This window comes from Cataglyphis hispanica, chromosome 14 (genome assembly GCF_021464435.1).
Source record: "Cataglyphis hispanica isolate Lineage 1 chromosome 14, ULB_Chis1_1.0, whole genome shotgun sequence".
In the NCBI taxonomy this organism is placed as follows: domain Eukaryota; kingdom Metazoa; phylum Arthropoda; class Insecta; order Hymenoptera; family Formicidae; genus Cataglyphis; species Cataglyphis hispanica.
The window spans coordinates 3,016,201-3,043,506 of NC_065967.1; the positions used below are offsets into that span (position 1 = coordinate 3,016,201).

Here is a 27,306-nt window from a genome sequence, read left to right on the forward strand (position 1 = left end):
TAGAGGGAAGGGGAATTTCTAATCACGTGAGATGAGTTTGAACTACGCTATTGGTCGATGGAGGTACGAATAATTCAAATCAATTAAAAATCTAACACCAAGTCAAATATTTAATTACGGGCGCAACACTATTAAATAATTCGTTGTTAATATTAAGATTAAATTGTATAAAGCTATATTAATATATTACAAATATCTTGTAAAAATGATTGGAAGATTAAAAGAAAGGCTCTCCAAGGATCTTAATACCAAAGACATTTTTTTTTTTTCAACAATATCTTTACTTCGTAGATGCGAACATGCAAAACATTCAGAGCTGACACGATAGATGCCAAAAAGTGGCTTCGAGGAAACTCCGCCTTGTAAATTGATTTCACAACGATATTTTCAACTTTGATGATTATAAAATACATCACTGATCACATATAAACCACATGAAGATATATCATAAGAAAATTTATATATCTTATACTTATGTGCATATAAATTTAACATTTTCTAATATTTATACTATATACAAATGACGAAGATAAAAGGATATTATTATTAATTATAATGCTTCCACAAGGAATAAAAATCTCGATTGGCATTTTTCTAATTGCTTCCAATAAATTAGTCATATCAATCAAAATATTAAATCAATGCAAAATGCAAGATAAGTATAAGTGGTAAGTAAATATACAAATATGCACACATAGGCACATATATTATATGTATATATGTGTGTATAAACATAGTTTCGAAAGTTTCGATTATTTAGACACCCATTTCTTCAAGATATCGGCAGCAGCCTTCAAATTTTCGTCCTTCTGTTAAAACGCAATTGATATTTAACAAACATATGAAAGTTTGTCGCCTTAATGAAAATTATAACACACCTTTATGATAGCATGGCTTACCTTTATGAAGCAGTATCGCACATAGTCCTCTGCCAGATGTTTATGTTCGGGACCATAAAATGCCGAGGGAGGAATACCTTGAAGACCAACATTCTTTGTCATCCATTTGGTAAATCTGTAGTCCTTATTCTCATCTGTTTCCTCGTGCAGATTTACTTTAGTCTCTAAAGCAGACCAGTTGGCGAGCATAAAATATCCACCTTCGGGTATCGTCGGCACCATACCGACTTCCCGAAGAAATTTCGCCATGTAGTCGCGCTTCGGTAACAACTCTTTTGCCAGACTATGAAAATAGCATTCCGATTGCCCATAGCGTTCCATTTCCAATTCGAATCCAATAGCCACAGCTTCCTTCAAAGAAAATAAATATAATTAATTCAATTTTCTAATAAAGAGCATGATTAAATTACAATTAAAAATATTATTTTCATTTTCAAAAAATTACCTGAATTGGCGTGCTACAGGTGTACACAGAATTCTGATGAACTATTTGTAGATTATACAACAAGCTTGCTGGTCCGTATGCCCAACCAATTTTCCAGCCTGTAACGCTGAACGTTTTGCCCGCCGATCCAATCGTGATTGTGCGTTCATACATATCGGGCAATGTTGCTGATTAAAATAAAAAATTAATTTTTTAAATAGCATTCAAAATTTTATATTCGTGTATCATAATTCTTACCAATTCTTATGTGCTTATATGGTTCATAAACAATGTGCTCATAAACCTCATCAGAAATCACAAGAGTATTCCATTTTTTCGCAAGATTAGCAATAAACTGCAGTTCATCCAATGTAAATACCTTTCCTATTGGATTATGCGGAGTGTTGAGAACAATGCCTTTTGTTTTGTTGTTGAAAAGACTTTCCAATTCTTTCCTATCAAATACCCAATCACCAGAAGTGACTGTACCCGATGTAGATTTCTGTAAAACAAAGATGTAAATAATATTAAATTACACATATATATTCAGTATGTATAAAAATTTTTGCTTGTATTATTCAAAATCTTTACTGGTTTTAATGCTATATATCTGGGAATTCCCCCAGCACTCTGTAACATAGGTACATAACAGTCAAAGAAGGGCTCAATAATAATCCACTCATCTCCAGGATTGGTATGGCCTTGTAGAGTAGCATATAATGCTTCATATGCACCAGCAGTGATTAACACTTCTTTGTTTGGATCCAAGTCACGATCAATAAGCTTGGAGTAAAATTTTGCAATTACATTCACTAATCTTGGATGACCCTGCAATATGTTTATGCTTATATCAGTAAAATATAAAATTTCTTATATGATATAAAAACATATTGAGATAATTTTATCATCATTGCTGTTTGTTTATTCACAATAATTATAACGATAAATTAAATTAAAAATTAATGGACAGATACTTACAAATCCTCTAGTATACTGTTGTAAAAGTGGATTATCACTTTTGGCAGTGGCAGCCAAAGCATTGGTTATATTTTCTGGTGCATGATCGGGAAATCCCTGGCCTAAATTCAGCGGATTATACTGCTGAACAAGTTGGATATATTCCACCCTAATCAAAAATATAATATATAATTTTTCATATACTTTTATTTATTATAAAAAAATTGTTAATATCACTATTTACCAGACAGATTTTTCATTGCTCTTTAGACGATTGGGAAGATCAAATTTTGACATTTCAGAAATGCTTCTGATATTGCTTGCTGTAATAAACGAAGCAGTTTTACTTGCTATTGTCAGGAAACAAAATCTACCAGCATCTAGACATAAAGATAAGCAAAGTTGATTAATGATAAGTTGCTCCTTGATAAGATACATCATAATAATACACAACAATTAAAAATTTGAATGTGATACAGATATTGTCAACAAGCACAAAATGTGAAATTACCTTTTATTTACAAAATTAAACACAAATTAAGCTGACGTTAATTTTCGCGATAAAATCGTCATGATTAAAATATACTCGTATAAAAGTATAAACCGATTATATACAAGTCAAATATGTAATGATAAAGGCTACGGTCGGGAAGACGTTAGAAATGCTTCGAAGCATTACATTAACCAATCAGAATAAAGAAATCTTTGCTCTTTTTTGTCCTGACTGGTCAATCAAATGCTTCGAATCATTTCTAGCATTTTGCCGACCACAGTCAAAAACTTATGTAATCCGTAATATTGTTATGGTGGGAAACTCAATTTTCACAAAGCTACCATCATTTTTAACTAATTTCTTCATTAATTGATTACTTGTTAATGATAATTTAATTCTCAAAACAACACAAAAATAACACTAATCGAGTAACATATGTCGAGAAGAACGAGTCGGAACATGACAAATTATAATGAGTACGTACTCAATTTTTCGCTGAATCTACGTTGGTAGAAAACGAGATGAAGTGAATACGTTTGAGGAAATACATAGATTAAAACTGATATCAAGTAGACAAAATAAAGTGGACATATCAGTTAATTTATGTAACAAGTAGATAAAATAGGATAAAAAATACACACTATCGTGATGGATAGAGGGAAGGGGAATTTCTAATCACGTGAGATGAGTTTGAACTACGCTATTGGTCGATGGAGGTACGAATAATTCAAATCAATTAAAAATCTAACACCAAGTCAAATATTTAATTACGGGCGCAACACTATTAAATAATTCGTTGTTAATATTAAGATTAAATTGTATAAAGCTATATTAATATATTACAAATATCTTGTAAAATGATTGGAAGATTAAAAGAAAGGCTCTCCAAGGATCTTAATACCAAAGACATTTTTTTTTTTTCAACAATATCTTTACTTCGTAGATGCGAACATGCAAAACATTCAGAGCTGACACGATAGATGCCAAAAAGTGGCTTCGAGGAAACTCCGCCTTGTAAATTGATTTCACAACGATATTTTCAACTTTGATGATTATAAAATACATCACTGATCACATATAAACCACATGAAGATATATCATAAGAAAATTTATATATCTTATACTTATGTGCATATAAATTTAACATTTTCTAATATTTATACTATATACAAAATGACGAAGATAAAAGGATATTATTATTAATTATAATGCTTCCACAAGGAATAAAAATCTCGATTGGCATTTTTCTAATTGCTTCCAATAAATTAGTCATATCAATCAAAATATTAAATCAATGCAAAATGCAAGATAAGTATAAGTGGTAAGTAAATATACAAATATGCACACATAGGCACATATATTATATGTATATATGTGTGTATAAACATAGTTTCGAAAGTTTCGATTATTTAGACACCCATTTCTTCAAGATATCGGCAGCAGCCTTCAAATTTTCGTCCTTCTGTTAAAACGCAATTGATATTTAACAAACATATGAAAGTTTGTCGCCTTAATGAAAATTATAACACACCTTTATGATAGCATGGCTTACCTTTATGAAGCAGTATCGCACATAGTCCTCTGCCAGATGTTTATGTTCGGGACCATAAAATGCCGAGGGAGGAATACCTTGAAGACCAACATTCTTTGTCATCCATTTGGTAAATCTGTAGTCCTTATTCTCATCTGTTTCCTCGTGCAGATTTACTTTAGTCTCTAAAGCAGACCAGTTGGCGAGCATAAAATATCCACCTTCGGGTATCGTCGGCACCATACCGACTTCCCGAAGAAATTTCGCCATGTAGTCGCGCTTCGGTAACAACTCTTTTGCCAGACTATGAAAATAGCATTCCGATTGCCCATAGCGTTCCATTTCCAATTCGAATCCAATAGCCACAGCTTCCTTCAAAGAAAATAAATATAATTAATTCAATTTTCTAATAAAGAGCATGATTAAATTACAATTAAAAAATATTATTTTCATTTTAAAGAAATTACCTGAATTGGCGTGCTACAGGTGTACACAGAATTCTGATGAACTATTTGTAGATTATACAACAAGCTTGCTGGTCCGTATGCCCAACCAATTTTCCAGCCTGTAACGCTGAACGTTTTGCCCGCCGATCCAATCGTGATTGTGCGTTCATACATATCGGGCAATGTTGCTGATTAAAATAAAAAATTAATTTTTTAAATAGCATTCAAAATTTTATATTCGTGTATCATAATTCTTACCAATTCTTATGTGCTTATATGGTTCATAAACAATGTGCTCATAAACCTCATCAGAAATCACAAGAGTATTCCATTTTTTCGCAAGATTAGCAATAAACTGCAGTTCATCCAATGTAAATACCTTTCCTATTGGATTATGCGGAGTGTTGAGAACAATGCCTTTTGTTTTGTTGTTGAAAAGACTTTCCAATTCTTTCCTATCAAATACCCAATCACCAGAAGTGACTGTACCCGATGTAGATTTCTGTAAAACAAAGATGTAAATAATATTAAATTACACATATATATTCAGTATGTATAAAAATTTTTGCTTGTATTATTCAAAATCATTACCGGTTTTAATGCTATATATCTGGGAATTCCCCCAGCACTCTGTATCATAGGTACATAACAGTCAAAGAAGGGCTCAATAATAATCCACTCATCTCCAGGATTGGTATGGCCTTGTAGAGTAGCATATAATGCTTCATATGCACCAGCAGTGACTAACACTTCTTTGTTTGGGTCTAAGTCACGATCAATAAGCTTAGAGTAAAATTTTGCAATTGCATTCACTAATCTTGGATGACCCTGCAATGTGTTTATGCTTATATCAGTAAAATATAAAATTTCTTATATGATATAAGAGCAGATTGAGATTATTTTATCATCATTGCTGTTTGTTTATTGATAATAATTATGATAAATTAAATTAAAAATTAATGGACATATACTTACAAATCCTCTTGTATACTGTTGTAAAAGTGGATTTTCACTTTTAGCAGTGGCAGCCAAAGCATTGGTTACATTATCTGGTGCATAATAGTCGGGAAATCCCTGGCCTAAATTCAGCGGCTTATACTGCAGAGCAAGTTGGATATATTCCACCCTAACCAAAAATATAACATATAAGTTTTCATATACTTTTATTTATTATAAAAAAAAATTGTTAAAGTAATATCACTATTTACCAGACAGATTTCTCATTGCCCTTTAGACGATTAGGAAGATCAAATTTTGACATTCTAGAAATGCTTCTGATATTTCTTGCTGTATTAAACGAAGCAGTTTTACTTGCTATTGTTAGGAAACAGAATCTGCCTAGCATCTAGACATAAAGATAAGCAAAGTTGAATAATGATAAGTTGCTCCTTGTTAAGACACATCATAATAATATACATAACAACAATTAAAAATTTGAATGTGATACAGATATTGTCAACAAGCACAAAATGTGAAATTACCTTTTATTTACAAAATTAAACACAAATTAAGCTGACGTTAATTTTCGCGATAAAATCGTCATGATTAATATATACTCGTATAAAAGTATGTATATAATAAACCGATTATATACAAGTCAAATATATGTAATGATAAAAAATTATGTAATCCGTAATATCGTTATGGCGGGAAACTCAATTTTCACAAAGATAAGCTACCGTCATTTTTAATTAATTTGCTTCATTAGTTGATTACTTGTTAATGATAATTTAATTTTCAAAAACATGACACTAATCGAGTAACATATGTCGAGAAGAACGAATCGGAACATGATAAATTATAATGAGTACGTACTCAATTTTTCGCTGAATCTCCGTGGATAGAAAACGAGATGAAATGAATACGTTTGAGGAAATACATAGATTAAAACTGATATCAATCAAGTAGATGATGTAAAGCGGACACATCAGTTAACTGATGCAACAAGTGGCAGATAAAACAGGATAAAAGATATGCACTATCGTGATGGGCAGAGAGGAAGGGTATTTTTAATCACGTAAGATGAGTTTGAACTACGCTATTGGTCGATGGAGATATGAACAATTCAAATCAATTAAAAATCTGACACCAAGTCAAATATTTAATTACGAACGCAACACTATTAAATAATTCGTTGTTAATATTAAGATTAAATTGTATAAAGCTATATTAATATATTACAAATATCTTGTAAAAATGATTGGAAGATTATAAAAGATATATATATATATGAGATATATACATCATACAATATTATATTTTTTAATTGATAACGTAATCTAATTCCTATTATCTGTTGTTTATCGTACACATCATTTTTCGAAGATTAAAAAAACAAAGCACTGTGGAAGAAAGCTTACCGAGAGCACGAAAAAAACCGTGATGTTCCTCATGATGGACACACTTGCTCTGATACAATTAGTTTGTGTGCTAATAAAAAATGAAAAGCAAAGGCTAACCACTTTCACCTTCCAGTAGTCCACCTTCGATTCGTTGAAAGATAAACTCGAGTTGTGACAACATTCACTTCCTTTTATTCGCGCGCAATTTTTCTATTGCGTCATCAACAAAATGTTCTTAAGACCCGCGACTCGGAGTAAATTTTTGTATTTTTATATTTTGGAAATAATTAAAGAATTTCTCGAGATGAACTTGCAAACGCGTAATGCATAATGCATAAAGAAATTAATCAATCAGGTGTCTAATATTGCCATCTCTTTTGTACTAGACGAATGATTAATTGATTTTTTTGTATATATACATTATTATCTGTCTATGAAAATAAATTTGATGTAGTTTATGCAAGTCGCCCATGAAATTGACTCAAATTTAGACAAATAAAATATGAATTTAATATATAAAAAATATATTTTATAAGAAAAAATTTATATAATATAGGTTATATAAATTGATCGATATTGTTATAAAATAAATTTCTTTCGCGCCACTGTTTTGTTCAAAAAATTCTCACCAACTAGGGCTGTTTATTAAATGGCGCCAATTTAATAACTGGCTAATGGTGCTGAAGCTGAAGAAAAATTTGACAACGGGTATCGATATATTTTGAATAATAAAGATATATTGTACAAAATGACACAGTCTACGCAAATGATAGAAACTCTTGATGATTGTTTCGTGAAAACAGCGGATAATATTATGAAACACTACGGTAAGATTCTAGCGAGGTTAGAAATACATTTTATTAAGAATATACATTTTTTTTCCAAGGGCAATGTTTGCATCTTTACATATTTTTCTTTTATATTTGCGCATCTCTTTTCAAATGCAAAAGGTGCAGTAGTAAAAATCGAGATATATATATAGTGTTTACTCACAAGATATTAAAAAAAAAAATATTTTTTCAGCTGATAAAGAAGAGAGGAAGAAAGTATTGGAAAACTTGAGAGATGTCTTAAAAGAAAATTGTAGCGAATCTGCAAGAATATTGGCTGCAAATGAAATCAAAAAGCAACTGGAATTCACTTTTGACCCAGAGGCCAAAAATGTCGAAGATATTATGAAAGTAAAATAATCTTAACTTGAAGAAAATTTTCAGTTTTATAAGCTTTTACAATATTTATTGTGTTTGCAACAGGAATATAGAGAGGCTATATCTAACATTCAAGTTGATTCATCAAAATATAACAGATTATTGGAATATGATCGGCAAATTGAAGTATTGCTTCAAGGTAATTGATAAAATAGAAAACTCTAATCTAAAATTTATTTGTAAAATATTCCTTCCCTAAAAATAACAAATTTTTTAGCTAATGAAGATGCATCGAATAATGAACTGGAAGAAAACGCAGATGAAGATTTGCGATTGACAGGTCAAGAAATAAACGTGATTGATCCAATTTCTAAAACAAGGATGACCCATCCAGTGAAAAATACAGTCTGTGGTCATGTATATGATAAAGAAAGCCTTGTCGCAATGTTATGTAAAAATAAAAATACCAGGTATGTTTTTCTTTTATATAATGCCAGATATTGAAGTACTACTGCAGTATATTACAATATATTTGTGTTATGTTTACAGATGTCCCGTAGTAGGATGCACCAGCACAGACTACATAAACTTAAACCAATGTCGCACTGATATTGTGACAAAAAAGTACCTGGAACGAAACCCTGCTTAAATTTAAAAACAAATAATGTAAGGATCTATGTTAGAAATACATTAATTACACATATTGGGAATATATGTATATATCTTTATATTTATATTTTTTATACAAACTAGTTATTTTATTTCCATTGTGTAAAACTTGTTTTCATGTTTAATTAAATATTCATCAATAAAATGTAAGAAACATTATATTTTTCTATATAAGATGACATAAAAAGAAAATATATATATAAAGAAAAACATGTATTATATAGTATTATATAGTATTATGTTATGTATAGTTTTTAGAGAGAATATATAATTGTGATGACATTGATTATAGAGAGAGAATACATATATAGAGAGAGAATATATATTTTACTTCTAAAGTAAATTATATAATAATTATATAATATAATTATATAATAATTGATTTTGATTTGTGTGTTAAATATACTTGAAGGTATTTCAAGTGGCTCGCGATTGCATTCGATTGCGTGTGATAGATCTAATTGTGCTTATATTCAATCGCTATCGATCGATAATGATAAAGCTCAGGCTCAGGCTATGTTTATGTTTGTTCTCTTGTTGACATTTTTAGTTCTGTCACACATTCGTATTGCCGGCGATGCGCTCGATTGGGACTTCCCAAGGTCGTCCGCATCGACCATAATTACTAAAAACATTCAGGGATATGCTTCATATGTAGAACCTATAGTTTACGAGAGTTTTGTACTATCACCACGACGTCATCTTTTAGAATATCCGCGTTGGATCAAGCAAGCGTATCGCAGCAACGATTACAATGTCGTTCGAAAACGTCATCAATCTCGAAATAAGCTGGATGAGAACAGATTTTATCGTTCGGCTGTAAAGGACAACGAGGATGATGAAGACGAGGAGGAAGAAGAGGAAGAGGAGGACGAGGACGAGGGCGACGAGGAGGGCAAGATTGACGACGAAAATATGAACGAAGAGCAAGATGAAAACGAAGAAGAAATGGTGAACGAGGAACCCAGCGTGTTCTACGATTACGGTTAGTGTTGAAGAACAAAACTCTTGCCGCGTTTTCCAGGTCGCAGCCGCCGTCAGAAGTGGATCCAGGAATCGCATGGTGAGATCCGGTTATGTGCCGTTTGGAGGTAAGGTCGATGAACGCGAGAGACAGGAAGTCGTAAGGATTAGATCAGCCACCGAGGAATGTGAGGACGACTTGACGGAATCGCCACAATATTATGATTACGGTGAGGAGGCATCGAGGAGAAAAGAGCGTCCTTTCTCATCTATTTCTCACTTTTTGTTTTTTTAAAGATATCTTTAAATTAAATCAACCAAGAATCTATTTAACCATGTCAAATGATACGTGAAAAAAAATTGTATTAACAGAGTTTTTCCAATTTTTTTTTCTATAAGCTTTACCAATACTTCTATAAATTTTCTATTGTAAAAAAAAAAAAAACTTTCAGAGACCGAAGTGATAAATGTCGCTCCCCAAAGCGGCGATCAATGTCGGATAGTGTTCCTCGCAAAGATGCTCGGTGCAAGTTTTCTGATTTTATTGCTTACCTGAGAATTTCCGGATATGAAGAAAAAGCGCGGTATATTTTGCAATAATTGAGATTTTATAATGATTGTCCACGCACGATACGTTATTTATGTATATACGACAAAGTTTTTTTTATAAATATCTCGTTCAAATTATTTGCAGAAAAATGCGCGCGATACATTTCTTTACTTATCTAAAGTCGAAGAATAGAAAATATGAAGACGTCAAGAGCCTCGATATGATTGATAAGTCCGATGATCTTGAAATTCGGCTCGAATGGATCCGGGTGAATGGCACGAATACGTAACGGGCCTCGATTTAGTTTCTTTCCTCAAGTTAGGTCACCGACATTGAATACGAACGTCAATCTCATGGCCACACGATCAAGTTTTCTTGTGCTTTTTTTTATAGTTATCGTAGTTATATTAATCGATCGGATGTATCATCTTTCTCTAGAACGCTCGCGATGTGCTGTCATAATATCGTGTATGTGAACTCGATTATTTTAAAAGTATTCTAATTATTCTAATTATGAAATTAGAAGGAAATGCGTATATGTATTGTGTATAAACTCAAGTAAATAATGATGAGGTAACGAATCATAATTTATTGCATTTTATTAAGATTAATATATTTTCTGTAATACAAAGATTCGTTAGCGATTCAAATAGTAGCATAGCTCGGCGTGTATGTTAATCGGAATTTATCAAGATGCGAAAAAATAGCTACAAATACTCTCGTGATATCTGTTTAAAACTACCGCGAGATAAGGCTAAAAGATTTACCTTCAAACGCAATCGATATCGCGTGAAATTGGCTTCCAGCCACGATCGAGCCGATAGATGGCTTCAGGAGCGTTACCGCAGCTGCGCGCGCATCGCATCATCTGATTGGTCGTGACCCCTCACGTGTGGCGTGCGCGGGTGGGGATTGGCCGGCGTGGCCGCCGCGCATCGTGGACGAAAGTAGCGCGTTTCCTCGCTTGTAGCTGTAGTATTTACACCGCGCTGGCGTCAAGTCGAATCGTCGATTAACGAGCTTCGATCCGGTGTGTGCGGCGGATCATTTCTCTACGACGAAACGAAACGAAACGAATCTACGGATTCACGAAAAAAAAAAGAACGATTTCTCTCGATACGACGAGGACATTTCGCGCCATACTTCACTCGTTGTACGTACATATCGCTGCTTCGATCTGTGTACCTGTGGATCGACTGTTAGTGCGCCATGTTCGCGCGTCGCGGCACGTCACCGGTTTGACGTTGCTGCGGAACGATTCGCGACAAAGAGAAGTGGACAAGTGTATATATACATGGTGAAACGGCGACGTGGTAACGGACGAGTGCGCTCGCAACACGAAAAAAGTACGTTGATTACGGACAAAAAACGCGGAGTACACGCGGAGCGCCGCCAACACATCGTGGGATCGTGGAATGCACGCTGACAGGTAGATATCTCGCGCCGCCGCACTTCTCCCCAAAGTGCGATGTAGCCTTCTGTGTATTCTCTTTTATCGCGCTACAACACATCGTTCTCATTATAGTTCTCTTTTCTAACGCTCGCATATACATTCACATTATCTTATTTTTTTCTTTCTGTCTCTCTCTCTCTCTCTCTGTTCGATTGTATGTCTATTTACGCGAGCGTCCTGTTTATCTCTTTCTCTTTCTCTCTCTCTCTTTCTTCCTCTCTCTGCGGCGATATCTGGATAACAACTCTGTCTATCTTTCTCTCGCTCTTCGTATCTCTTTCGCATTTTGTTTCTCTTAACGGTCTTTTTGCTACGCGTGTTGCCGTTCTTTCATGTTGCGGAATCGCCAACGATGGAGCGAATAAAGACACCTTGAAAGCTCTCCAGTACAAGTTTTCGTAGTTCTCGTGTATCTCTTGGTCGTAAGAATCTCAGGTTTTTATAAAATTTAAAAATTTTTCTATTCCTTAGGATTTAAGATTTTAATTTTTCAAAATGGTTCTTAAAATCTATGCTTCCTTGAATTTTCGAGACTTAAGATGGTTTTGTACTTTTGAATGGTTATAAAAAAAAATATATGATATTTTTATATTTAATTTTCGGAACATCCTTATAGGGGTGGCCCAAAAAAAAGTTTCGGCATTAAATAGTTAATGCCGCGCAATGGAAAATGGCATTATGTAAAGTGAAAGTGTTCGGGTATAGTCGGACGTGCATTGCAAATATATACAGTGACGTTAAAAGTGCAAGAGAGATTGCAAGCGCGAATTTTTGAATTAGCAATCCTGAACTGCGACTTTATTTCAAAAAGCGACGCGGTTTATCACGACTAGAAACGGTGCTCGAGAGATCGATATCCGATCGATATTTCATTCTTCATTTTTTTTAGGCTCAATCAGAATATTACGTTCGGAATAAAGTACGATTTACTAATTGAGGTATCGATAGCTGAGAATATAAATTCCGCGACACTCTGTGGATTGAAATATTCTTGCGGTTACCGTGAAAAATATAGGATAACGTAATTTGAACGAGTAATAAAAATGTGAATCACGCGATCTTTATTATTCTCCGACACATTTATCGGCGCATTCATCATTTTTTTCCGGTTCTCTTTTGCGATCGCGATACTTTCTATGCTTTTGACATAAATGCCCAAGGACGATATCGCGGAGCGTGAATGGCGATAGCGATTATCTCGGTGCATTCATCGATTGCATTTCACGATTGGTCTCTTTTTCGCTGGCATAAAAAAGAAACAGATTGATTATCTTTGTACTCTTTATAATCGATATTATATATAGCTACATATGTTAGTACGAAATAAATATTGTATTACCGGAAGGAGTTATACACGATATCTATATGTCATTAAATTGTGGCGTGAATTTGTAGTTTTTTTTCTTTAATTTTTATAATTTCTATTTTTGGAGCAGTTTCTCGATATTTACGTTCTTGAGTCTTTTCTCACCTTAGTATTACTTTATGATGATTTATTTTGGAAGAGGCTCAAGCCACTCGGTCCGCCTACCGAAAGAAATACGATGGTAATAACATTTCTGCCGCTCGTGGAATCACAAGGGCAAAACAGGGGGTGACGAGGAAGAAGGGAGAAAGAGAGAAGGGCGATGACCCGCGATCTTTATCCAATTACACAAACGTAACTCCCACCTGCGTAAAGGATTCCCTTCGCCGCCGTGTCATGTAAATCCGCGCCTCGCGGCAATATTTAACGCCTGCCCCGGGTACACACGCTTGTTAAAAGGCGTATTCCTATCGCGGGAGAGATGCAGGTCGTATTTCTCTCTTTCTCTCTCTCTCTCTCTCTCTCTCTCTCTCTTTCTTTCGCGGGAGTACGCTCGGAGTATTCGAGGATCTCGCGATCCCTCACAGCCGATGAATCGCGAACGGATTCCACTGCAAATTCCTTCGCATCCGCGTATTCCAGCTTGAGAATTCCACCGGGGAAAGTTTGAGGTTCTCGGAGTTCGAGACGGTCGGAGGTATCGTTACTTAAGATGATCTTAAATCTGAAGTCGTGGATCGTAAAGATCTTAAAATCTTAAATCTTGAAAAACTTTTGAAAAGGAATTGAAGAGAACAAAGATTTAGAAAAATCTAAAGAACGCCCGCACATAGATCTAAAAATATCGATATAATAATTCTAGTATTCTTTTAAAAAAGAATATAATTGAAGGATATATTCTCTCTATTTATTGACGTGTGTAAAAAAAAATGGAAAAAGAATCTCTAATTAAATTTTTATAAAAGAAAATTTGTTTTTAATTTCTTAGAAAGATTTCCGAATAATCTAAAAGCACAGATTTAATCTCTTTCCTTTTTAAAGCTAATTGAGTTACTTTCCATTTCAGTTGCCCCCAACGTGCGCACGTTCGAATGGAAGAAGGGTTCGACATCCGGATCTGGATGATGCCGAAATCACGCCGAATCTGACGCCGAATCAGAACGTGTTCTCTCCCCGGCCGGAAAGAAACGGCGTGGCTTCCGGTGCTGCATTCGTAGTGGAGGGATATGAAGGAGAGGCGGAAAGGGGGTTTACAGTTCGTCGGAGCTGCTAACGATCGTCGGTGCCGATCGTGGACGAGGCGAGGAATCGTCATCATCGTGCGATGATGAGCGGGAGCGATTCGAGCGCGACCGCGACGCTGACGACGACGTCGACGCCGATGCCGACGAGCGTCGCCGTCATCTCCGCAGCTTCTTCCTCCGCGGACGAGGAGGAGGAGGACTCGGCGGCCTTGACCCTGGATTGTACCGAGTCCGCTGCCGATATGGACCTGGTGAATGGACCGAATCCCTGGCTTCCGGCCTACGGTTTTCAACTGCAGCATCATTCCCACTTTCAGCCGTCACACTTGGAGGATCTACGGGCTAATGGTTCGTACGTTCCCTCTTTTTTTCTGTTCTTTTTTTTCATACACGTGCATTCTTTTCTTTTTTTTTTTCGTGTTGATGTTTATTCGCGTCTGATTCTAATGTGTAGTTCAACGTTTAAATTATTTCCAGCATATATTAACACACATTTGGCTAATTTTTTTTTATTTAATCTTCTTAAGATTCTTGTCTATTATTATTGTTTTTTCTATATTTATAATTGCAATTTATAATTCTTTGCTTCGATAAGCAGAAATAATCTCTTATGTTTTGGTTGTCAAGAAAAAAAAATTTATTCTCTTTCTTTTTCCCTTTACCGCTTGTGAATCTTCATTTTGAGAGCAGGTATAGAACAATAGACCGGGATACTGTTAAATCACTCTCCTCGACGCAATTCTAGACGTGATTATAATGATCTGGGTCGTTACTCGTGGCTCGTCACACTAAGCAATTGACTCTTTTAATCCGAAATTACGTATTAGAGCTAGAGAAAGGAAATATTTTATAATATTTTACAATATTTGTTGAATCTATTTTAAAATTGAAGATTCTGCAGTGTCGTATATAACAAATAATGTGTTGCTATATATATAAAAGCATGTTATGTATAGCAGATATTTTAAGAGAGAAAGAGAGAGAAATTTATTATATACGAAATACTTTTTTTAAAATTTTATTATATTATTATTAGAGATATCTATATTAGAGATGTACGGTATATCAAGTTTTTTAATTGAAATCTATATCCATACTAAAAAGCGATGATAAATTATGATTAAATGTGTAGCACATTTATGAAAGTTCGAGGACATGCATGAATTTTTTTTTTTTGATGTCTCTCATTCACATTTAAGTAGAAAGCAACGTGCTATTAAAGAATGATCTGTATGCAAAATCGTCCTGTTTTCTAAAGCCGCTGGAAATCGTGGTAATCATATCAGCCTCGTCGCCGATATCTAGAGCGTAATAGACGGCAGCTTAAAAAGGCTTTGGGAAATCGTTGAAAATAGTTAATGCATTTTGCTTTCCGATATGATACGCGCAAGCAATATCAATGTCAACCGGTTATCTTCGACCAAGGTTTGATCATTGAATTTATTGCAGAAAATCATTTGAAAATATGCTTGATAATAATATACGAGAAACAAGATTATCTGGAATTTTTTTTAATTGCGCTTAATGTTTTGAACTTACTGCAATCTTTTTCCAATTAATGAATTTTGGAGAATAAAGTTTTTTTCTTTTAATAAAAATTACAGAAAGGGAAAAAGAGAGAGGCAATTTTGCTTGATGAATCAAAGTCAAGTTAGTTTAAACAATAGTAATGATAACCACTCATTCATCGTGAGAAAATTACTAGCTTGAGTTAGGTATTCATGTCACGTGAGTAAACGTGGATCGATTAACAAGTAAGCAACTAACAAACAAAGCGAGAAATAGAGAGTGAGTAAGGAGATCGGTCGTGTATGTCTGTACGAGAAAAGTTATCCGCTCTGTTTACTTTATCATTCGCTTCGAAAGACTGATTTAGATTAAAGAAAGTCTTAATATCCAAGATAGGAATAAAAATAAATATTTTTGAAATTATCATAAAATATTGCTTAAAAATAAAAATACTTCGTTATAATCCATCACATATTTTCAGTTTTGATTTAATTATATATATTTTTAATATTATTTTAAAGTTTCTAATTAGACTATTATAAAACTAAATTAGTTCAATTCTTGGCGATGTGTTCGACAATTAGAATTTAGAGAAAGAAAAATATTTTAGTTCGAGGTAAAGATAAGCTTGAGCAGCTCTTTGGCACTCTCGTGTATATATTATAGTTATCGCTAATATCCGTTGAAAGGCTCTTGAAAAGATACTAGTCGAGCTGATTATTTTTATGTAAGTCGTGACGGTTTATTCTCGTCCGTTAGTCATGGAAAGGCAACAGGCAGCAGACGACTGCAACAGGTGGCTCGGCCATAATGTTGCATAGTGGTGCGTGCATCCGCACTCGTGCAAGACAAATTGCGTTTCATCGTCCTCACGATCTGCTCTCGCAATCGCTGAGAAGAGGAGAGGTCCGGCTTCACATGATTAGAGACATTTAATTCCATTTAATGACGTATCTTCTCTCATTCCGTACTTAACGTCGCACTTGAAACTTGTGGAGAGGGCAAGCGTTTCTCACAGTATACAGCTATCGATAACTGAGTATCAAATTTGCAGAGAAATCTTTTCTTTCCTGAAGTTTATTTTAGTTGAATTAAATAAAAATGATTTTTTTTTAATTTTGTTAATAATTTTATTTAAATTAATGTAATTGAAAATAAATAGTAAACAGGCACAATATTCTTTGCTTGTATGTAATATTTATCGAGTGCATCTGCGCTGATGATTCAAGATATCACGGAAATCAGGTGCCTTCATGTATAAACGCATACAGAGAACATTTCTTGCGTCACTCGAACAAACCAGCTCTATAATTATTGGGATTAATTGATTGGTCGACCGATCAATGATTCAGTGCGTGCCGATTGTGCCATTTATATATCTCGAATTCGCGCATATTCGATCGCGAATTGTAGCGACGACTTATATTTTCGATTGATCTTTCAAGTACTTTGGTCAATATTTATAGTTTTTATATCAAGATTACGTCGTATTTAAAACGTAGCTATTTTTACATAATTAAAAATGATAAAACGTCGGTATAAAATATTGACGCTTGACTTGTGAAAACATACATCTCAAATAAATTTTATCATATCAATGTTACTCTTCTCAGTTCATTCATTACTCTTTCGCGCTGAATTGCAAAGTCAGCTGTGATCTGTCAGTGCGATCGCATTCAAGCATTCTCTATGCAGATGTGCAAAGTTTATTTCGATAAAATGTTATCACCGCCCACTCGCGTGGAAAGTTACATGCAATCTCTCAAGGAAAGCTTTGATCTCGGCTATGAACATCTATTCGACTATTTATTTTCTTCTTTCTATCCGTTTTATAGACAAGTTTCCGCGAATTTAAATCTCAGCGAAAAGAGATAGAGAGTGAAAATATTTAAATTCGAACTCTGCATCTTGCTTTTACCCTCTTGGCTCTTTAAATCAGCCGATGTAATAGGAAGAGAAGAGAGCGATGCACAATGCAAATGTTACAGCGTAGCTATTATGCAACTATTTCAATAAGATGAAGGGAGATAAGACAGCGCGCTTGACTTTTCCACAGGAGATCGCGTGGTCGCTCCCGGTTAGAATGCATCGAATGCATTCTAGCGCTGCGCCGTGAAGCTATGCAACATCCCGTTCCCAGCAGCGGCTAACTGTTCACGCCATCATTCATCGTACGATGATGGGAGAAGGCGGGAACGTATACAAAACTTTACGTTTCTACAGCGAGCTCTTCGTCGAGATCGGCCAATTGACCATTGTTAACCTATTATACTCGTTAATAATTTTTATTGCGATATTTCTTATTTCGCCTTATTTGTTAGATACGTATTACTCTTGAGCTGAATTAAAAATTAATATTTTTTTTTTTATAGAAAGACGTAAATAAAATATAATAATTTAGCGAGGGAGAATGAGAGAAAGAGGATGTTTAAGTCTATGTGCGAACCGTTAGGCGCAGGTGTCTAAGTGCTAAGAGTACATATACAATACTAAAGTACACCACTCGTGATATTTTCAATTCACTCTCCGCAGCGGAACTAGTTTCTCGAACTCTTTACTCAGGCTTTTTTCAACCTTAGGTTAGTGTCTAACGGATAAAACTCTAAGCCTCTTGTATTGTCAAGTACGGGACATCTCTCCGATGATCAGTGAGAAACACGTTTGAACAGATGAGCAATTATAAAAAAACAATGTATTTACATTTCTGGAAGTAGTCCATACACTTATGTAATAAGCATTTTTAATTCTGATAAGTAATATTTAATATGTTATGGTATTTTATTAAATTTAAGTAGAAAGATTAGATTAATAATTATTTAGTATAAACATTCCAAAAGATGCAATATAAAAATTCTAAGGAAAAGTCATAAAGAGACTTTATATGTCGAAAAGTGACTTTTCGAAAAGTATGTGTATATAAGCATAGCCTAAAATGCTTTAAACCGGCTTTGACTGATGGCGAAAGCTCAAACAAGAGGTAGTTGACCTTCCAGTTACGTTATCTTCCAATGTAATAATGGTTACATTTCTTGATAATGAATGAGTCACGAATTCTCGTTAAGAATTATGCTCAGCTGCTTCTGTAAGAGAAGGTTGCTGCACTTTTGACGAAATGACATAAATAATGAGTTTATTTTATCGAACGCAAATTCTATCGCATGAAATTACAAAATAATGCGCGCAGAAAATGTGTGTAATACATGGAAAAAAAAATAGTTTCTATTTAATAGAAAATAAATATTCATTAAATTACATGTGAAATAAATTTTATTAAAACATAAATATTAAATATTTATATATATATATATCTTTTTGAAATCTATATGTTTATTCTGTATGTTATATCTGTATGTTTAAAAATTAAAATTTTTATTTGACTTGAATGATAAGTTTTAACATAAATTATTAACCATAATAATGTTTGTGCTTATAGATACGGTGCTAATACAACAAATAGATTTTTTGGAGACAATTCTAGAGGAGACGTCCGACGATCTTCAAAGCGATTCCGATCGTAGCGGAACGACATATTGGTTGGGATCCGATTCGGAAACCGAGAGCGTCATTCATATCAAGGCGAAGCAGAGATCCACAGGTAAAGATTCCAATCATTAACACAGATATAGTGTATATATACATAACACGTAATATATACAACTGCGATGATTTGATTGCTATTTATTAATATATGATAGGAAGCGCGCGTAAAAGTTATCTTATAAAATCTAATTCTTTGTATTATTGTTAGTGAGAACAGCATAGTAGTAAGAAATTTTGTTCATTTATAATCATTTTACTTTCTCTTTCTTCTCAGCAGCTAATCTTTTGGCTTATTAGAGAATTACAGGAATTACGGGAATTACGTCAGACTCGTGATTATCTGTCACGATTATTACACCATCGAAATTGGCGGAATCGAATTAAGAAGTCGAAAATTAAAATTTATCCTTATATACCTTCTCTTTTGCTAAAAATCTAAATTATACGAAGTTATATTTATAAGAATTATAAGTTACAATTTAATATGCATTACTCTAACAAAAGTAGAAATCTATGCGATAAAAGATCTATTAAACGGATCTTTGAAACTAGGAAATAATAATGAGATTATACAGAAGTTCTGAGAAATTAATATTAATATAATTTAATCTAAATTATATATGTATAAGATACATTTAACTGAATAGACCGAATTATAACTATATCATTACACTTAAATACTATTCCATCATATTCTTAGGCACGCCTTTGAGCGCGCAGTCATTGTAACACGCCGTTTCACGTGGTTGCAGCTTTGCAGGGGCACTTACTTTTTTTTTAACATGAGTGCTTCAAGAAAATAATATTCGCAAAAAAAAAAAAGATGAAATCAGTACTAAATAAATGAAGGAACAAATTATCTCTAAAATTATTTCAAATAATTATAAAATTATTGTCGGAAAAACATCAGAAATTACACTTTACTAAATAAAACATAGCGTCAATTTCTTTTTATTTACTATATTCTTAAGGTATAAATTGCTAAAAGTCGATTTAATGACAAATATAACCGGCAAAGTTATTTTCTAGTAATAGTTCCTTTCGTGTGTTTACCGATGCAATATTCCTTCTGGTATTATTTACCGAGAATGTATTTCGTTTAATCTCAAATTAATGCAAATATATACATAAGCTAAATATACTAATATACTTTCTTAATTCTAGGGATCAAATTATATAAACGAATACTTGTTGCTTCAATGCCGAAACTAAAAGACATTTTCCAAAAATAGATTTAAATTTCTAAGATAGATAACAAAATATAAAAGAACTTTTATTAATAAACCAAAATATAAAAGATAATTTTTTTTATAAAAATATAAAAAAAATTATATCTATCAAATATAAAAAATTGAAATAATACAAATCTTTATAAATTTAAGTAAAAAAAGAAGATAACGTAATAAATGATTAAATTTCAATTTATTTCAATTTATTTACATTTTAATTTTCAGCATCCGATTTTAACACAAAATTTTAACGAGCATTATTAATGTACATTAAGATTTGTCACTATCGCATTTGAATATGACATTTTAATCGATGATAATCGATATTGGTCAATCGCGTATCGCACGCGACCATTCCAACCGGTCGAGAACTGATATGCGCTCAGCGCATAACGCTGTAAGCGTTGCTTCCGGTTGAATGAACCGTAGCTTCCTGACGGAAGGTATGCATGGGGTTACAAAAGTGGCGACCATTAGATTGGATCTCACTTCCGTGATTCGATTTTATAAAGTGGGTCGTCAAACATCCTCTTTTATCTATCCTAACAAGATTCGAAACGGAATTAAAAAACACATGCGAGCTGGATTCCGACAGTAAAGTAGATTTAGGCCACTCACGTTCTCTCGTCTCGCTTTTACTCTGTCGAGTCCTTACATGCCTCGCGTCATTATCGTCATCATTTTTCTCATCTCTCGTTTCTGTTTTCGGCAGACGAACGGCTAGATGGTAGCGGTAGCGAGTGCAATTCAGTGGTGCCAAAAAAGAGACGTCGTCGTGATCATTATGGCACCGATCATCATTATCATCAACACGTGACAACGTATGATGAGTATCCGGCTTCGCCGAGATCATCCAGGTCTACCGCTTCCTCCAGGTCGAGCTCGCTATTGCAATTCGAGTCCTTGGAGAGGACCTGTGCGACTTTGTCACCCTCCAGCTACAGTTTTGACTCTCTGGAATACTCTAATCGGTCGAATGCTTCTTATGCAGAGAACGATTCACCTGATAGCTTGGAACAAGACTACAATAGGTTGCTACCGAATGGTTTTCCTAACACATTAATTGACCATTTTCCGAGGATCAGGCCCTACCGCAGCTTTGAAAGTCTAGATACGTGTCAGAAGGACGAAGGTTTCGGCCAAGCGTCTATGTCAAATGGTTTCACGCCTTTGTACCTGAAGAGGGGTGCTGATTTATCAAATATTGGGAAAAACAAACAATGTCCAAGGTAAGTTACATGCTTTTGAATCCAGACTTTAGTTCTCTCTTTCTCTTTCTTTCTTGCTGAGTACAGAAAAAATCTTATAAAATGATTTAAAAAACTTTCTATCTAAATCTTAGAAAATATATTGTATTTTGTTTCAGCCAACAATTATTTTTGGTTTTTAATAACTAAATAAAAATACAATTAAAATAATAGGATTTTATATTATTTCATAAGTTTTCTAGTTTTTGACGTTTTAATATATTGTATATTATTCGAGCAATTTTTTTCGTTTATACATGCTATCATTTTCCGAAATATAACGCAATTAATACACGTCCACTTGCGTTATATCTTTAACTGAAGCCACGAAAGCTCTTGCTTGTTTTTCTTAGCTTTTATGCACACATCGTTTAACACTCGCCTATTTTTACACGCGCCGTTAGAATAGAGGTACACAACTATTGTAATCACGCATTGTTTCCTGAATTAACAGTTTGCGAGGACTGACGGTAAGTGCATTTTTGTGATTTCGAGAAATATTAGAAATAGATATTATATTTATATTCTTTTATTGATGAAAAATTTGTTACATTTATCAATTTTGCTATGTTTCTAATTCTATTTTTTTAATCTAAGATTTAATTTAAGATTTGAAATTTATTAAAAGCAAAAAAAGAGATATTTAATATTAATCTAGTATAAATATAATGCAATTTTCTTCAATTAACTATTTATTAAAAAAAATGATAAAAATATCTGCTTATATATGTATATAATTATGTTTTTTCTATTTTAAATAATCTCAAAAATGCACAGTTGAGAGATTTCTTCATAATTTCTCTGTTCCGATTTCGAAATGAAAGAGTTAATTTAAACAATGTACGCGTATACATTTGTGCGAGGAAGGCCCCGTGTCGAACAATTTTCTTGGCAATGTATACCGACTGTTTGCCGTGTGATGATAGTTTTACGGCCAAGTTAAATGCAATCGCGACCCTGAAAAAGACCACCTTGACTTTTACTGCTGATATTATAACTGTTAGAAACACAAAATGCATTGTCGAGTCATTAAATTATCGTTATTTCGTTTTCAAGAACGCAACTTTTTGCATTCGCATTTAATTAGTTTAGTTCTTACATAAAAATTCATAAATTCAAAATTTTGAATAAAAGTAGTCAATATTTATAGTTAGTTAATAAATTTCAGTATTTTTTTTATTTGTATTTTAACCCTATTTGTATAAATATTTCAATCATGTTGGTCTCCACGAAATAGAGACTTTTGGCACGAGGACGAAGAATGCAGGGACCACGATTACGAGGAAGAGGATGACGAAGACAATTTCGAACAATACGAACGAAATCGAACAGAATCCCGGTTAACGACCGGTTTTGAGGATCGGTTATTGTACGGCGAGTCCGGCAAGTACGCGACATCCTTGGATTACCGGAACACAATCGATCTACGGGAGATCGGCGTGGAAACGAAGAGAGACAGGCTTTTGGAACTCAAGTCCGGGCAAAAGACAGCCCGGTTAAATATAGCCGGCGCGGAACATCACCATCATCATCATCATCACCATCATCATCATCATCAACATCCGCAGCAGTACCAGCAGTACCAACAGCAGCAATATGATCAACACGATCACCATCACCACCGCCGCCACCGCCAACAGCAGCACCAAGGGTGGAGTCACGAGGAGCGTTTTAATTTTAGATTCACGGACAAGTCGCAGAGCGCGCCCAGTCTGCTCGATAGTGTCGAGGAGTCAGCACGTAGTGATTTGAGCAGCATCTCGCCATTTTGTCTTCGTACTTCGAGGACAACTTCCTTCGTATCGACGTCTTCTCTCTTCGAGAATTACACGCAGGTGGCTAGCGTACCGGTGAATCTGAATCTTTGTGGCGTTGCCGTTACGTGCGACGACGGACTAAACGATCTCGAAATGGCGGAGACTGCGTCCGATGACGAGGCAACGATGACCCTGAAAAGTTCGCGAGAAAATGCGATTCTTCAGGAAAACGATGAAACGAAAACGAAAGTCGCGCTAATCAGCTCGGTCAGAACACAGCCTGCTCAGAACTCATTCATAAAGCATCGCAAGAAGAAAAATGAAGAACGAACGAAGGTCGAATGCGTGAGCGATCGTTGCGAACAGCAACAAACTCGTAGCGACGAACAAATGAAGACGGTATCGACGGTGAAGACTCAGGATCATACCAACTGCGTACTAGATACGGCGATGGTGACGGAGAACGATCTTGATGAAGCTATTAAAGAGTTCAAGCGCGAGGTAGAGGAGGCGGCCGCCTCCGAAGTTGCGAACGCCGCCATTTTGGCGATAGAAACGATTCAACGAACATCATCTGGTCGAGCTAGGAATCGAAAAGTGAAGAAAAATGCTAGTTACGAGTTAGCGCAACAGTTTGAAGTGGACGAAAGAAATTTCCAGAGAAAGTTTAAGGATAATGATGAAGATCGTAATAGATCTCCGAGTTCTCCTGGAAGAAGACGAGTAATAAATAACGCCAGCTACGAGTTGGCGCAACAATGTGATTACGTCAAGGCATTGCAGAGCTCAAGGGCTGCATTTCATCGAATGGACGCCTGCGATGAACTACTGGAAGATGCTGCATCAGGTCGCTCTTCAGAATTAAAAATCACTGATATGGTGTGCTCCAACACAAGCATCAATAAGAACTCGTCGAATTCTCGACCGAAGGAGCAGCAAGATGACTCGTTCATTGGTCAGATAAAAAAAAACTCGGATCCATTTTCAGCCTGTGGCGATGCTAGCGCATTAAGTCCACGGCTGTTAGACGATGAAGTAGATTATCCCTGCTTGGAAACTAAACCCATAGGAGCATCCTGCTTGGAGGATAGGGTCGTCTTGCGAGAGAAGATTGAATTAGAAAAGCCAATTACGGAGTTAGAAAGTGTTCTTGAAAATTCCACGACGGTATCTTACATCGACGAAGAATCTTCCGATACACACAAAGAGAAGTCTGCGGACGTGAAAAAGAACTTTATCGATGAATTTTATCCGGAACAAATGATACAGTTTTCTCAACAATATCTTCGAAAGGATGAAAGTAAGGAAACGGATCAAGAACGGAGTAAAGAGAATTTTGAAAATGCATCATCGAACCAAAATCCCGAAGAGCGTTCTCGTAGTCCTGGCTCGAATGATCGCGACACCGCCGAATGTCTATGGAGAGTTATGATCGAGAAGTCAGCGGCAGCAAAAAAGGAAGAGGAGGAGGAGAAGAGGAACGAGATGGAGGTAACGGAAAAGAAGGAGAAAGAGGAGAAGGGACACAGTGTTCGCAGTGTTGTTGGCTCCGAGTCCCCACCCGGCGTTCCAGCTTCATTCGGTGAACATAGTAGTGGGAAGCCCGCAATGGCTGTGGCGGCAGTTGATACGAATCATCGCGGTAGTGATCACGACAAACGTCAAGGCGAAGAACAACGTGCGCTAAATATCAACAAGAAAGACGCGGACATTGCAATCGCGAAAAGACCGTTGTTTATCGCTCCGCAGCAGGAGATCGCGAAGACTTACGCGGTGTCTTCGACATCCTCCTTGTCTTCATCTGCCTCCGCCGTCATGAAGAACGAGGAGAGGAAGAAGGGCGGTTTAGGCGGCTTTCTGCAAAGATTTTCCAGACTGAGGTTCAGCGGCCGAACAAAGGTACCACGTTCGGAAGTACAGAAAAAGGTTATCGAGCCGACGACGAGAACGCAGGAGCAGCAACAATCGACAGCCGCCAAGAAGAAGGAACCGGACTACATCATCATACCGTTGCACCCACCCGAAGAGGAGAGAAGACGCCAACAAGAGGTCGTTACTCTCGAAGAGGCCGCTAGGAGAAACAATGTGGACATTCAGAGAAGCATTTCTAATGTCAGGTAAGTCCAAAATAAATAAAGTATCATACTTATCATAAAGATATTTTACACTTTGTTTTAGCATTATTTGTTACATATTTTAAAATGAAAAAAAAAAATCACTATAAGAGTAATCAAAGTACGGTAGCTTAAAATTTCGTACCTCAAATAATTGGAAGCAGTCTTTTGTCACCTTGTGATTATCGATGTTTTTTTAAATAATTTAAGTAGAGCGACAGATATCCTTGACATAATACTTTGTTGTATTCCGGGCTGAGAGCAACAAGTTATCGCGGTCGCGTGTCGTATGTAAATATAGAGAGATTCTAAACAACTCAGTAAGTACCATCAAAAGTTTTGCGATTTTTTCGTTAGCGATGTTGCGTTGTCATAAAGAGGATACGAGTAAGGAATCATTATGTTATCTATATTATGATATATTAAAACAATTTTTTATCTCGATTATTTACACCAAAAGATCATAAGAATCGCACACGCTTTATCATTCGTCATGTTTACATTATCTTCGCAAATTTTAGATTTAAATAGGTTGAGAATTCATAACATTGACCTTATGATAATACATATTTCATTTAATTATAAATTTTAATCTAAATTAAAAATTTTTATTTTATTCAATTTAAATATTATATTTTCTTCTTTATATATATCTCACTTTACTTACTATTAAAAACAATTTTCTTTTATGTCAATATATATACTTTGTTATTATAATTTTCAATTTATTTATTTTGTCGAATAGGAGAATCCTCGTTTAACATAATGAATATTTCATATAATTCGTTTTTTATATAGATTTTAATACAATTTTACTTGATTTCTTCTATTTCTTCTACTGTCGCGTTACGCTGGCGAACCGCTTCATTCACAGTTTTATTTAATTCCACTTTCATTCCGTCCCACACCCGTTTGTCTGTTGCAATCGCTCGTCGGTGGAATCGTTTCCTCCTCTCTCGTATATATTCCTTTCTATCGGTTCGCGTTTAATTTCGCTCTAATCAGACTTTGTTGCTTACACTTCATCGATCAATGTAATTTTATTCGCATAAGCTTTGCTCTTCGATTACTCCAAAAACATCAGTCTACCGCATCATTTCTCTCGTTTCTTCAATCATCGCGTTGATGCGGTGCAGTGGAAGTTCGATTTTCTTAATTAAATTTCACTCTCGTTCCGCGTCTCGTCTCGTCATTCTCGTGTAATGCGACCTAATTGCATTTTATAACTCGTTGCTTCCCCTATTCCCCCTTTTCTTTTTACTCCCATCTCCCCTTGTTCCATATTTCTTGTTCCGAGTATCGCGCATTTAGAGAGAGAGAGAGAGAAAGATCTTGATTTTGATATTGACCGTACTTTTTTTTTAGAGAATAGGAGAGAAAAGTCTTATTCTTATATAAAATTAGAGCCATTTAATGAATTAATTTCATTTGTACGAATAAATAATAATTAAGGGATTTTTCATCTGTTTCTACAAACTCTTTTCT

General features: G+C 34.8%; 5 protein-coding genes across 6 annotated transcripts in view; 3 read left to right on the forward strand and 2 right to left on the reverse strand.

The window, feature by feature from the left end:
• Positions 1-83: 83 nt before the first annotated feature.
• On the reverse strand, positions 84-3,326 carry LOC126854834 (kynurenine aminotransferase-like). Its single transcript, XM_050601928.1, has 8 exons — positions 3,258-3,326; positions 2,525-2,660; positions 2,302-2,449; positions 1,915-2,151; positions 1,582-1,825; positions 1,345-1,511; positions 900-1,250; positions 84-809 (listed from the first exon to the last, which is right to left on the reverse strand). The coding sequence occupies exons 2-8, from the start codon at positions 2,575-2,577 to the stop codon at positions 753-755; spliced, it is 1,257 nt and encodes a 418-aa protein (XP_050457885.1). The 5' UTR covers positions 2,578-2,660; positions 3,258-3,326; the 3' UTR covers positions 84-752.
• Positions 3,327-3,950: 624 nt separating this feature from the next.
• LOC126854833 (kynurenine aminotransferase-like) lies at positions 3,951-7,158 on the reverse strand. Its single transcript, XM_050601926.1, has 8 exons — positions 7,111-7,158; positions 5,959-6,095; positions 5,726-5,876; positions 5,342-5,578; positions 5,009-5,252; positions 4,772-4,938; positions 4,326-4,676; positions 3,951-4,235 (listed from the first exon to the last, which is right to left on the reverse strand). Exons 1-8 carry the CDS (start codon positions 7,141-7,143, stop codon positions 4,179-4,181), a joined length of 1,377 nt encoding a protein of 458 aa, XP_050457883.1. The 5' UTR covers positions 7,144-7,158; the 3' UTR covers positions 3,951-4,178.
• A 592-nt stretch (positions 7,159-7,750) lies between these two features.
• Positions 7,751-9,736, forward strand: LOC126854609 (E3 SUMO-protein ligase NSE2-like). Of its 2 annotated transcripts, XM_050601533.1 has the most exons (6): positions 7,751-7,919; positions 8,116-8,273; positions 8,346-8,439; positions 8,518-8,710; positions 8,790-8,906; positions 9,619-9,736. In XM_050601533.1, the coding sequence occupies exons 1-5, from the start codon at positions 7,841-7,843 to the stop codon at positions 8,887-8,889; spliced, it is 624 nt and encodes a 207-aa protein (XP_050457490.1). In that variant the 5' UTR covers positions 7,751-7,840; the 3' UTR covers positions 8,890-8,906; positions 9,619-9,736. The 2 variants fall into 2 exon arrangements, with proteins under 2 accessions (XP_050457490.1, XP_050457489.1); XM_050601532.1 differs by lacking the exon at positions 9,619-9,736 and having other exon boundaries at positions 8,790-8,989.
• On the forward strand, positions 9,375-10,947 carry LOC126854608 (uncharacterized). The gene is made up of 4 exons (XM_050601531.1): positions 9,375-9,860; positions 9,934-10,102; positions 10,325-10,456; positions 10,567-10,947. The coding sequence occupies exons 1-3, from the start codon at positions 9,426-9,428 to the stop codon at positions 10,426-10,428; spliced, it is 708 nt and encodes a 235-aa protein (XP_050457488.1). The 5' UTR covers positions 9,375-9,425; the 3' UTR covers positions 10,429-10,456; positions 10,567-10,947.
• Positions 10,948-11,375: 428 nt separating this feature from the next.
• LOC126854610 (uncharacterized) overlaps positions 11,376-27,306 on the forward strand; it is a 45,970-nt gene continuing 30,039 nt past the window's right edge. The window contains exons 1-5 of the mRNA XM_050601534.1: positions 11,376-11,851; positions 14,248-14,773; positions 19,368-19,529; positions 21,416-21,932; positions 23,188-25,824. Of these exons, the coding sequence (XP_050457491.1) occupies positions 14,506-14,773; positions 19,368-19,529; positions 21,416-21,932; positions 23,188-25,824 (3,584 nt within the window). The 5' untranslated portion in view covers positions 11,376-11,851; positions 14,248-14,505. The remainder of the gene's footprint in view (positions 11,852-14,247; positions 14,774-19,367; positions 19,530-21,415; positions 21,933-23,187; positions 25,825-27,306) is intronic.